The sequence below is a fragment of the Somniosus microcephalus genome, unplaced genomic scaffold, assembly GCF_052327205.1.
Source record: "Somniosus microcephalus isolate GS21.2 unplaced genomic scaffold, FLI_Smic_1.0 unresolved_chr7, whole genome shotgun sequence".
Lineage (NCBI taxonomy): Eukaryota > Metazoa > Chordata > Chondrichthyes > Squaliformes > Somniosidae > Somniosus > Somniosus microcephalus.
The window spans coordinates 5,053,433-5,066,359 of record NW_028225185.1 but is presented as its reverse complement, the minus strand read 5'-3'; the positions used below and the strand labels follow the sequence as shown (position 1 = coordinate 5,066,359).

The window sequence follows — 12,927 nt, the reverse complement described above, 5'->3', positions numbered from 1 at the left end:
TATCTCTGTAACCTCCTCCTGCCCTATAATCCCCCCAGATCTCTGCACTCCTCTAATTCTGGCCTCTTGCGCATCCCCCGATTCCCATCCCTCCACCATTGGCGGCCGTGCCTTCAGCTGCCTGGGGCCCCCGAGCTCTGGAATTCCCTCCCTAAACCTCTCCGCCTCTTTCTCCTCCTTTAAGACGCTCCTTCGAGCCCAGCTCTTTGCCCAAGCCTTTGGTCACCTGTCCTAACATCTCATGTGGCTCGGTGTCAAATTCTGTTTTTTGATAACGCTCCTGCGAAGCACCTTGGGACGTTTTATTACATCGAGGGCGATATATAAATGTAAGTTGTTGGTGTATTATCACTTTCTACACCTATCAGTTTTGTCACCGCTACCTTTCAAAGTTATGAGGCCAGAACTTCGGGTCCCCACGGGTGAGTACGCGCTGGGTACTCGCGCGTAGGCCCAACGAAAGTGCCGGTTTCGTGCATGCGCGGGAAACCGGAACTTCCGTTCCCTTGAAGGAAGGGGTTCACGGGTCGAACGCATGCGCCGGAGAGGCAGCGCGTACGCCTGGAACTTCCGGGTTTTTTTTGCAGGTTTCTCCGGGAGGTTAAGTCTCCAGGAGCTACACTTGTAAAAAGCAGTCGCAAGGCCTGCTTTTAATAAGGTAAGTGGTGAATTAAGTAAAATTAAAACGTTTTTTCCACAGGTTTATTATTTTTAAATACTTTAGAAAAGTACGTTTATTTTTAGCCCCATTAGAAACTGTAATTAATTTTTTCAAAAATGTAAATTATTGTTTAAAATAATTATTTTATGTAATTTATAGTTAAAAAAAAAAATCACATTTTTAAAATAATGTATTTGAAGTTTTAGTTATGTTTTGGGGCTGAATTGTATTCAGATTCCCTGCTACCATTGGCTCTCCATGGCCCACGTGATCCCAGGGGATGCTTCGAACTAACTGCACCCCTGGGATACACAAGTACTGCGCGCCGGCAGTTGGAGGAGGCCCAGGATCGGAATCCCACGCGGGCCCTACAACTCAATGGCCGGCGCGCTAGGTAAGTGCAGGTCGGGGGCTTGCACCCGAGGGAAGCCTGCGACCCGAATTTCTGGGCCAATATGTCCCATGCAAGTCGGTTAACTTTAAGAACCTGATTTCTCTCCTCACTTTTGTCACACTGTCAAGTAATTATACAGGTTTTACAACTGAAACTCAGCTCCTCTGTAAAGGAGTAGCTGTGCAATTTAAATTTGAAGGTGCCTGGCTCAATTCCTGGGTCAGTGCAGTTGGCTATTCTCAGCTGGGAAGCAGCTGAGGCACGACAGTTGGCCTCCGCACAGACCAGACATTAAATCTGGCATCTTCTTTGCCTGTCTGGCTCAGATACTCACTGGATAAACCTGCCGAGCCATCGGGGAGCTGCCACACATTTATAAAGTCACTGTAAAATGTGGAAGCACTTCCTTAATGTCATCTCTATTTCAGTTTCTTGTCCCAATCCCTGATAATGGCTCCCTTCCCAACATAACAACCAGTTCAATAAGACTCAAAATTTGTCTCGGAGAGGGAAAATTTACAAAGACCGGCAGAGAAGGACTAATAGGACAGCTCTTTCAAAGAGCTGGCACAGACACGATGAGCTGAATGGTCTCCTTCTGTGCTGTATTATTCTATGATACATTATTCTATTCTACAGAGCAGCAGTGATATCCGCCCTGCTGTATGCCTCAGAGACATGGACCATGTACAGCAGGCACCTCAAAGCACTGGAGAGGTACCACCAACGCTGCCTCCACAAGATCCTACAAATCCATCGGCAGGATTGGCGCACCAACGTCAGCGTTCTCGCTCAGGCCAACATCCCCAGCATCGAAGCTTTGACCAGCTCTGATGGACGGGTCACATCGTCCGCATGCCCGATACGAGACTCCCAAAACAAGCGCTCTACTCGGAGCTCCGGCATGGCAAGAGAGCCCCAGGTGGGCAGAGGAAACGCTTCAAGGACACCCTCAAAGCCTCCTTGAAAAATTGTAACACCCCCACCGACACCTGGGAATCCCTGGCCCAAGACCGCACAAAGTGGAGGAGAAGCAATCCGGGAAGGTGCCGAACACCTCGCATCTCTTCGCCGGGAGCAAGCGGGAAGCCAAGCGTAGGCAGCGCAAGGAGCGCACGTCAACCCAAGCACCCCACCCACCCGTTCAACCACCGTCTGCCCCACCTGTGACAGAGACTGTAGGTCCTGCATTGGACTCATCAGTCACCTGAGAACTCATTTTTAATGTGGAATAAGTCATCCTCGGTTCCGAGGGACTGCCTAAGAAGAGAAGAATTCTATGATTTGCCTCAATACCCAACATATTTAGCCTCCAAAACAAGAGTAACCCAGCATCAATGCAAAAAGGTTAACAAATCAGCATGCTGAACTGTAGTAGTTTGATCACCGAGTTATAGATGTATGTAAGTGCATTAGGATTCCATTCTGCCTTGAAACAAAATGATGTCCCATTTGTACGTGCAGAAAGTAATTTTCTCCATAACGCTACCATTTAAATCAGGTGACAACTTCAAATTCTATGTATCTATCTACAACAGGAGTTTAAAATATAAGCAGATCAATAGTTGTTCGTCAAGGTTTTTTTTTACACATTGAGGCACCCAAGTGATAGGCCAAGGAGCAAACACATCAGACTCAGGTTTCAAAAGACTGCAGATTGTAAAAGGAAAAGACTGGGGGGGGTAAAAGATCTTCACAACGAGCTTCCTGGGAACCAATGATACTGTGCAAGGTGCCCCAATTTTAACACCGTGAAGTCTTTCTTTGGCCTTTATTGCAAGGGGGTTGGAGTATAAAAGCAGGGAAGTCCTGCTACAACTGTACAGGCCGCTGGTGAGACCACACCTGGAGTACTGCGTACAGTTTTGGTCTCCTTATTTAAGGAAGGATATACTTGCATTGGAGGCAGTTCAGAGACGATTCACAAGGTTGATTCCTGGGATGAAGGGGTTGACTTATGAAGAAAGATTGAGCAGATTGGGCCTATACTCATTGGAGTTTAGAAGAATGAGAGGGGATCTTATTGAAACATACAAGATTCTGAAGGGGCTTGACAAGGTAGATGCAGAGAGGATGTTTCCCCTCGTGGGGAAATCTAGAACTCGGGGGCACAGTTTCAGAATAAAGGGTCGCCCTTTTAGAACTGAGATGAGGAGGAATTTCTTCTCTCAGAGGGTCGTAAATCTGTGGAATTCTCTGCCCCAGGGAGCCGTGGAGGCTGGGTCATTAAATACATTCAAGATGGAGATAGACAGATTTTTGAACGATAAGGGAGTGATGGGTTATGGGGAGCGGGCAGGGAAGTGGAGTTGAGCCCAAGGTCAGATCAGCCATGATCTCATTGAATGGCGGAGCAGGCCCGAGGGGCCGAGTCCTGCTCCTATTTCTTATGTTCTTATGTAAGTCACAGGGAAAGCGAACGACAACTGGTGCATATTTGAAGCTTTGGAGAAATGAGAAAGGAAAATTCAGACCATAGTACTGTAGTAACCCTTTCCATTGCAATTCCATTTTGTTTATGCACTGCATAATCTGAAAACAGTTAAAAATCTATCCCCCCAGAAATAGAAATGTCAACATAGCGATACATTTGAGAAGAAAAAGGTGAAGTTAAAGAACAGTTTCAAGCCTGCATTTTTTCCAATTTGCCCCAAAAGGCTAGACGATCATGCCCAGTCCCACCGACAGACCATCGACAATCTGCACCATCACATTCTCACCAAGTTATTTTTTTTCTCAAGAAATACAGCAACAGCGTGCGACCTAACTGCGCTGCGAGCTGGTTCCATACAAGTAACTCTCACAAGACAGACAACGTGTATACTGCTGCACTTGTTTGTCACTGACCTGACCCGGGATTACCTCATATGCCAATAAGGCTGGATGAATTGAGGGGCATGCTATCCATTAAAATCAGATCTGTTCAGAGATGGTTTCACTTAAAAATAAAAAAAGCAGAAACCTCAAAATGCCCCAATAATTTAAAAAAAGACTCCAAGTCAGTATTCAAAAGTCAACTGCACACACACCCCCACAATCTTACTAGACGATAAGCTAAATTATTAAGGGATTCAAATTATAAGAGGGATCTGATTTGAGGAACACATGGTTTGTGAACATATGCCTCTGAATGTTGGCAGACAGGAAGCAAAGAGTTGGAATAAACGGGTCTTTTTCCAAGTGGCAGGCAGTGACTAGTGGGGTACCGCAGGGATCGTAGGGCCCCAGTTATTCACAATATATATATATAAATGAGCTAGACGAGGGAACTAGATGTAATATCTCCAAGTTTGCAGACGACACAAAGCTGGGTGGGCGTGTGTGCTGTGAGGAGGATGCCGAGAAACTCCAGTATGATTTGGACAGGTGGGGTGATTGGGTGGATGCATGGCAGATGCAGTATAATGTGGATAAATGCGAGGTTATCCACTTTGGTGGCAAAAACAGGACGGCAGATTATTATCTGAACGGCAATAGATTGTGAGAAGGGGAAGTGCAACGAGACCTGGGCGTCCTTGTGCACCAGTCGCTGAAGGTAAGCATGCAGGTGCAGCAGGCGGTTAAGAAGGCAAATGGTATGTTGGCCTTCGTAGCGAGAGGATTCGAGTACAGGAACAAGGATGTCTTGCTGCAGTTGTACAGGGCCTTGGTGAGACCACACCTTGAGTATTGTGTGCAGTTTTGGTCACCTTATCTGAGGAAGGATGTTCTTGCCATGGAAGGAGTGCAGCGAAGATTCACCAGACAGATACCTGGGATGGCAGGAATGACGTATGAGGAGAGATTGGGTCGATTGGGCTTATACTCGCTGGAGTTTAGAAGAATGAGAGGGAATCTCATTGAAACTTATAAAATTCTAACAGGACTGGACAGACTAGATGCAGGAAGGATGTTCCCGATGGTCGGGGAGTCCAGAACCAGGGGTCACAGTCTAAGGATAAGGGGTAAGCCATTTAGGACAGAGATGAGGAGGAATTTCTTCACCCAGAGAGTGGTGAACCTGTGGAATTCTCTACCACAGAAGGCAGTGGAGGCCAATTCATTAAATATATTCAAGAAGGAGTTAGATATATTTCTTAAGGCTAAAGGGATCAAGGGATATGGGGAGAAAGCAGGGACAGGGTACTGAATTTGGATGATCAGCCATGATCTCATTAAATGGCGGAGCAGGCTCGAGGGGCCGAATGGCCTACTCCTGCTCCTATCTTCTATGTTTCTATGAATGTTTCTCTTAACACATGGGGTAGCCATAAACAAAAGGATAAAGAACATGAGGCATGTAGCTCGAACACACACTGCTTTCTGGAATTGTATTTTTCTGCGATAACTAAGTACAACAATGTACCTGTATAGTATAGTGCCTTTAACTTAGCTATGACCTTATTGAATGGCGGAGCAGGCTCGAAGGGCCGACTCCCGCTCCAGTTTCTTCTGCAAAGCATTCAAAGTGCTTCACAGCAAGGTATTTGACCAGGACATGAAAGAAGAGTTAGGGGAGGTGAGCACAAGCGTGGTGGAAGAGGATGTTGATGGGAAGAGATGCAGCGAGTGGCTTAGGAAAAAGAGTTCCGAGGAGGTGCGGTGGCAAGCCACTGATAATGGAGTTCAATGGGGGTGGGGGGACAAGTCAGAAGAGTGGAGAGCACAAGCTATGACATAGGGCAGGAGGAGATTGCAGAGACGGGGTGGAGAGATGTCATGCAGGGATCTGCAAATGAGAGCAAAGATTTTGACGTCAGTGTTCCAGAGAATATTGAGTCAGTGGAGGTCAGCAAGGACGGAGGCGATATGGAGTCATGGGTGCCTGCCTGCACTGTACCATAGAAACATAGAAGATAGGAGCAGGAGGCGGCCATTCGGCCCCTCGAGCCTGCTCCGCCATTCAATATGATCATGGCTGATCATCCAAATTCAGTACCCTGTCCCTGCCTTCTCCCCATATCCCTTGATCCCTTTAGCCTTAAAAAATATATCTAACTCCTTCTTGAATACATTTAATGAATTGGCCTCTACTGCCTTGTGTGGTAGAGAACTCCACAGGTTCACCACTTTCTGGGTGAAGAAATTCCTCCTCATCTCTGTCCTAAATGGCTTACCCCTGATCCTTAGACTGTGACCCCTGGTTCTGGACTCCCCGCCATCGGGAACATCCTTCCTGCATCTAGTCTGTCTAGTCCTGTTAGAATTTTATAAGTTTCAATGAGAACCCCTCTCATTCTTCTAAACTCCAGCGAGTACAAGCCCAATCGACCCAATCTCTCCTCATACGTCATTCCTGCCATCCCAGGTATCAGCCTGGTGAATCTTCGCTGCACTCCCTCCATGGAAAGAACATCCTTCCTCAGATAAGGCGACCAAAACTGCACACAATACTCAAGGTGTGGTCTCACCAAGGCCCTGTACAACTGCAGCAAGACATCCTTGTTCCTGTACTCAAACCCTCTCGCTACGAAGGCCAACATACCATTTGCCTTCTTAACCGCCTGCTGCACCTGCATGCTTACCTTCAGCGACTGGTGCACAAGGACACCCAGGTCTCGTTGCACCTCCCCTTCTCCCAATCTATTGCCGGTCAGATAATAATCTGCCTTCCTGTTTTTGACACCAAAGTGGATAACCTCGCATTTATCCACCGAAAACGTAAGGACAGCCGGGTCAACTAAAGGACAAGATTGTGGATTCAGGCCTTCAAAGAATATCCCAATTCCTCAGCACTATTTGATCTTAACTCAAGGAGCAAAAAAATTCTGCACACGTTACAAAATTGCAGACTGTGGCAGTGTTCACACTATCACAGTAACTGGAAACATTATTTCCAATCTGTCCTTTTTTGTGCCAACAGGCATTTTGCTCGGAGCTGTTATGATTCTTGGATGTGGAAAATCTGACAAGGAATTTCGACGTGCACTGAGCATTTTTGAAGGGGGGGGGGGGGGGGGGTGGAGTCCAGAAACAGATTAGACTCACGTCTGTAAAGACGTTTTTCTCTTAGGCTAGTATTGGGCTGTGTGAGGGGTGCCACCAATCCAAATTCTAACTGATTATGGCTCACTCCTCTGTGTTCACACGAACTTTGTTCAAAAGACTGTTGCCAGCCAATAAGAACACAAACACTTACAACAGGTGTCAAGTGTCATAGAAATCGTTGCACAGAAAGAGACCATTCACTTCCATCACACCTGGGCTTCGAAAAAAAAATCTAGTCCATTTACTGTGAACCAGTCCAGTATAAGAGAAGCTAATAAGTGAAAGTGTTTCTGACAATCGAAAGCTTCCTGAGGCTAAAAACAGCAAACTTTTGTTGTCTTTAATTCAATTCAATTCAAATTGCTTTATTGGCATGACAAGGTACATCTTATGTTGCCAAAACACCAAAAAAAACATTTACGGTTGAACACATAAACAGATATATCCCTGTGTGTATAAATATACACTCATATAATATGTATATACTCTTTTCTTAGATATTTTATTCTCTAACAATTTCCACCAGCTTGGAAGGCAAGTGTGTTGGAGATCGTTCAGATGGTGTTTGACTCATTCTCCACCTTTCATAGCCTTTGACCGTCGGCGTCCCGTGCTTCTCGGAGAAACCCATGCTTTCAATCACTAATAAATCCAATCGGGAATTCAGGAGAAACCCAGAGAGTGGTGAGAATGTGGAACTCGCTACCACAGGGAGTGGTTGAGGCGAAGAGCAGAGATGCATTTAAGGGGAAGCTGGATAAACACATGAGGGAGAAAGGAATCGAAGGATACGCTGATGGGGTGAGATGAAGAGGGGGTGGGAGGAGGCTGGTGTGGAGCAGAAACACCGGCACGGACCATGGGCCAAATGTGGCCTGTTTCTGTGCTGTATATTCTATGTACAGGAAACTGTGTTATATCCGGCACCGACGGGACCGAGCTGTTGCCGATCTATCAAAACTGCCGGACACACCAGCGTTAATGTTGAAGCATACGGAGGTTTTCATCTCCGTATCTGACAACAAACACTGTTGCTTAGCAACAGCTTCAAACAGTCGGCCCGTACCTTGGAAGCGTCTCTGTAGCTTAGCAACAGCTTCAGAGAGACTTTCCAGAGCCTGACTGTTGGGGGAAAAAAAGCCACGAGAAGAAAAAAAAACTAACAAAATGGCTCCTGATTTCTGCCGGTAGATCGAGGTTTCCGGACATTTAACCTCCGGTTAAACGAAAGTTTCCTGTATATGTATTTCTGTGTATTTCCCTGTATCCTTTTATAGAATCATAGAACCTATGCATTTATTTCCATAAAGCATGGTATCTTTCCCGGTCTCCAAATTTCCCCCATCTCGCCTTAAGATACTGACTTTAGTTTGGGTACAAATTTATTGGCACCAACAGCCCTCCTGTCTTAATACGCGAGCCTAGGCAGGAAACGTGAACATGCTTTTCAAATGCAGGGAGGCATCACAGCCAAGTACAAACCAGCTCTCATCCAAAGTCTACCCCCACGTGCAACCACTGGGCAGGGATCGCTGAATAACTTTTGTGGCACTGAGGCCCAGTGGTCGTGTCCCACAAAAAGAGTTCTTCAGCTCCCGTGAAAATAAAGCCACCATAACTGAGAACACTGCTTTAAATGCTCACATTACAGACTGCAACCACAATCTGTCCACACGGTATAATTCAGCACTCACAATCACGACACTCTCTCTGCTGGCACTGTACCATACTAGTATTTACATAGGTATTGTCACTAGGCTCATTTAGCATACTGGTGCCACACAATAGAAATGCCATGCCAATACACTTCTTTTAATTCACATGCACAAATTTCTCCCACCCATCGCCACCAGTATTTCACGGTAGCACTGTCCAGCTCTAAGTACGCTCTTCAAACACAAGTTTGAAAGGAGAAATTCTTTAACACGACAACTGCACAGCTCAAGTGAGCATAGCACCAAAGTTTCACAGCACATCATTCTAATGACAGTACAGAGCGACTGCTCTCGCATTTGCTCGCAACTGAACATACAACTTGGGGTCAGTTCCTAGCATTGAGATCGGACCGTTTCTAGAGGGAAAGGGGAGACTGGCAAGCGGATCCTTCAGCTGCTAAGTACACCGTAGCTCCGGCGCAATGCGGCACGCAAAGAGGAGCTGTGTCTTAATTCTCTACTTGGTTATCTACAGATCTGCCTGTTCTGTCAGAAGAAACATAGAAAAATAGGAGCAGGAGTCGGCCATTCGGTCCTTCGAGCCTGCTCCTCCATTCAATTTGATCATGGCTGATCCTCTATCTCAATACCATATTCCTGCTCTCTCCCCATACCCCTTGATGCCTTTTGTGTCTAGAAATCTATCGATCTCCTTCTTCAATATATTCAGTGACTTGGCCTCCACAGCCTTCTGTGGTAGAGAATTCCACAGGTTCACCACCCTCTGAGTGAAGACATTTCTCGTCATCTCAGTCCTAAATGTCCTACCCCGTATCCTGAGACTGTGACCCCTCGCTCTAGACCCCCCAGCCAGGGGAAACATCCTCCCTGCATCCAGTCTGTCTGGCCCTGTCAGAATTTTATACGTTTCAATGAGATCCCCTCTCATTCTTCTAAACTCTAGTGAATACAGGCCTAGTCGACCCAATCTCTCCTCCTACGACAGTCCTGCCATCCCAGGAATCAGTCTGGTGAACCTTCGCTGCACTCCCTCTATGGCAAGTTTATCCTTTCTTCGGTAAGGAGACCAAAACTGCACACAGTACTCCAGGTGTGGTCTCACCAAGGCCCTGTACAACTGTAGTAAGACATCCTTGCTCCTTTACTCAAATCCTCTTGCAATGAAGGCCAACATACCATTTGCCTTCCTAACTGCTTGCTGCACCTGCATGTTTGCTTTCAGTGACTGGTGTACAAGGACACCCAGATCCCTTTGTACATCAACATTTCCCAATCTCGCACCATTTAAATAATATTCTGCCTTTCTGTTTTTCCTACCCAAGTGGATAACTTCACATTTATCCACGTTATACTGCATCTGCCATGTATTTGCCCACTCACTCAACTTGTCTAAATCGCCTTGAAGCCTCTTTGCATCCTCCTCACAACCCCACCTAGAAGGAGGTTAGAAAAGATAACAGGCTACTTCCCATGGGGAATGGGGAGAACTGGAGGGCATGTCACCCCTCACCTACAATCGTGCAAACTGTTACAGAACACCATTGCCACAGGCCCAGATTATAATGTGGGGCAATATAAAAGTGCTTCTACACTGGTTTAAAGCTATAAACTCCCAACGTGCGGGTCTCACGCAGTCATGCTAACACCAAAGCAAAATCACCGAGGACAGCCACCAGTACAACCCAGTTAAATAAAAATACAGGTCTTCCCACTCAGTCACCTGCCTTCACGAATCTACTTTAACTTTTCTGCTGGTTGTATGAAAGCCTTGCAGTACAAACTGACTGCATAACCACAACACTCAACCAATACAAGGAGAAAATCTTTTTAATTTAAAAATTGAGAGAAACCAATAGCTTAGCCAACAGCAATCACTTATGTAAATCAGATCTGCCGAGCCATCAGATTGCCCTGTTCGACAGTTAAGACACCATTTGAATGGACGCAGACAGCTTACAAACTGTACAAATATTGCAAGTGTGCTTATTGTATAAGATTCCCACCACAGTGGCAAAAACCACAAAACACTTGTGTCTACGCACGCTGCACAAGGAAGTAAAGCTGTTGACAAAATGTTGGCATTTCATAGTTTTCTCCATCTAACAGTGATTGGTCTAAACAGTCACATCCGAAAGTCAATCAGAAGCTAGTTTCTGTCGATTGCCAGCCACTTGTAAATCACAGAAATCACAGAAACCCCACAGTGCAGATGGAGGCCATTTCGGCCCATCGAGCCTGCACCGACACATATCCCACCCGATCCCCGTAACCCCTACACCAACACATATCCCACCCTATCCCCGTAACCCCACATATTTAATCCCCCTAACACTAAGGGTCAATTTATCATAGCCAATCAACCTAACCCGCACATCTTTGGACTGTGGGAGGAAACCGGAGCACCCGGAGGAAACCCACGCAAACACGGGGAGAATGTGCAAACTCCACACAGACAGTCACCCGAGGCCGGATTCGAACCCGGGTCCCTGGCGCTGTGAGGCAACAGTGCTAACCACTATGCCACCGTGCTGCCCTTCGGGACTTGTAAACCTTTTGGAAAAGGCCAAGTTATTAAAAAAAACTGCAAGAAATAACTGGCTTTGAATTAAAAAAAATACAATTAACACTTTCAAACATGCCAGGTTACATCGGATATACGGCACAGAAACAGGCCATTAGGCCCAACCAGTCCGTGCCGGTGTTTATGCTCCACTCGAGCCTCCTCCCGTCTTTCCTCATCTAACTCTATCAGCGTAACCCTCTATTCCATTCTCCCTCATGTGTTTATCCAGCCTCCCCTTAAATGCATCGATACTATTCGCTTCAATCACTCCCTGAAGTAGTGAGTTTCTCATTCTCACCGCTCTCTGGGTAAAGAAGTTTCTCATGAAATCTCTATTGGATTTCTTGTTGATCATCTTATATTGATTGATATGATGAGAGATCTCTGCACTCCTCTAATTCTGGCCTCTTGAGCATCCCCGATTTTAATCGCTCCACCACTGGTGCTGCTTTCAGTTGTCTGGGCCCTGAGCTCTGGAATTCATTCCCTAAACCTCTCCGCCTCTCTCCTCCTTTAAGACTCTTTAAAACCGACCAAGCTTTCGGTCACCTGTCCCAGTATCTCCTTATGTGCCTCAGTGTCAAATTTCTGTTTGCTAATCGCTCCTGTGAAGCGCCTTGGGACGGTTTTTTTTTAACTCCGTTAAAGGCGCCGGATAAATAAATATAAATATACATATACAAGTTGCTGCTGATGGCCTCTAGTTTTGCTCTTCCCCACAAGTGGAAACACACTTGTGTCTACTCGATCAAAAAACCACTAGCCGATTATCAGAGGCTGGCCCATTAGATGCAAACACTGTTACATGGAGAGAGAGAAAACCCCCCCAGAAGATTGGATCCACAAACACAAGAAAGCATTGGAGGTCAGCACAATACAGCAGACGAAGAATTGCCAGCCTTTCCCCCCCCCCCCGCGCACACACACACACACACACACTCACATTTCCTCATGCACTTCATCCAGTGACGGACGATGGCGGCGCAATGCTTCTTGTTCTCCAGGATCCAGGAGGACAGGCCCTGGATGCTGTCCATCGTGTTGCTGATGCTCAGCAGCTTCTTCTCCAGCGCCGCCTCCAGAGCGGCCGGAGAGGAGGAGGAGGAGGAGGAAGAAGCGGCGGCGGCGGCGGGTGGCGCTGGTGCGGCGGCTGCCGCCATCTTTCCCTCCCTCTCGCTCTCTGTCTGTCTGTCTGCCTGCGTGCGTGCGCGTCACCTGGAGGGGGCGCAGAGGAGAGCACGGCGGGCGTGCGCGTACCCGAGCGGCCCGGCGCGCCCACGTCAACACGCCAGTTTCCCCCTCAAAACAAAGGCGCGCACGTCAAACCCCGCCCCGCCTCCCCAACTCACTCGGCCAATCACGCCTCACACGCGCGCGCGCTTCGGAGACCGTTAGGGTCGTGCGCGGCTGCGCACACCAGCGCGGGCCGACCAACTGGTGCGCAGGCGTAGTCAAGACAGCCAGATGCAGGGACGGAGGCGGGAATGACCGCGCGCGCCTGCGCACAGCAGCGCCGACTGACCAACGAGCGCACTCAAGACCGCGAGATGCAGGGACCGTGCGCGCCTGCGCACAGCAGCCCCCACCACCACCACCCTGATTGGTGGATTAGCCCCCCGCCCCAATGACACACCTTCCCAACACACGCATGCGCGTCGGCTCAGCC

General features: G+C 47.4%; 1 protein-coding gene across 3 annotated transcripts in view; it reads right to left on the bottom strand.

Moving 5' to 3' along the window:
* The window catches only part of LOC147086421 (regulation of nuclear pre-mRNA domain-containing protein 2-like), a 112,050-nt gene extending 99,132 nt beyond the window's left edge, over positions 1-12,918 (bottom strand). For all 3 annotated transcript variants that reach the window (XM_085978524.1, XM_085978525.1, XM_085978527.1), the window contains exon 1: positions 12,205-12,918. In XM_085978524.1, the coding sequence (XP_085834650.1) occupies positions 12,205-12,421 (217 nt within the window). In that variant the 5' untranslated portion in view covers positions 12,422-12,918. The remainder of the gene's footprint in view (positions 1-12,204) is intronic.
* Between the last annotated feature and the right edge of the window lie 9 nt (positions 12,919-12,927).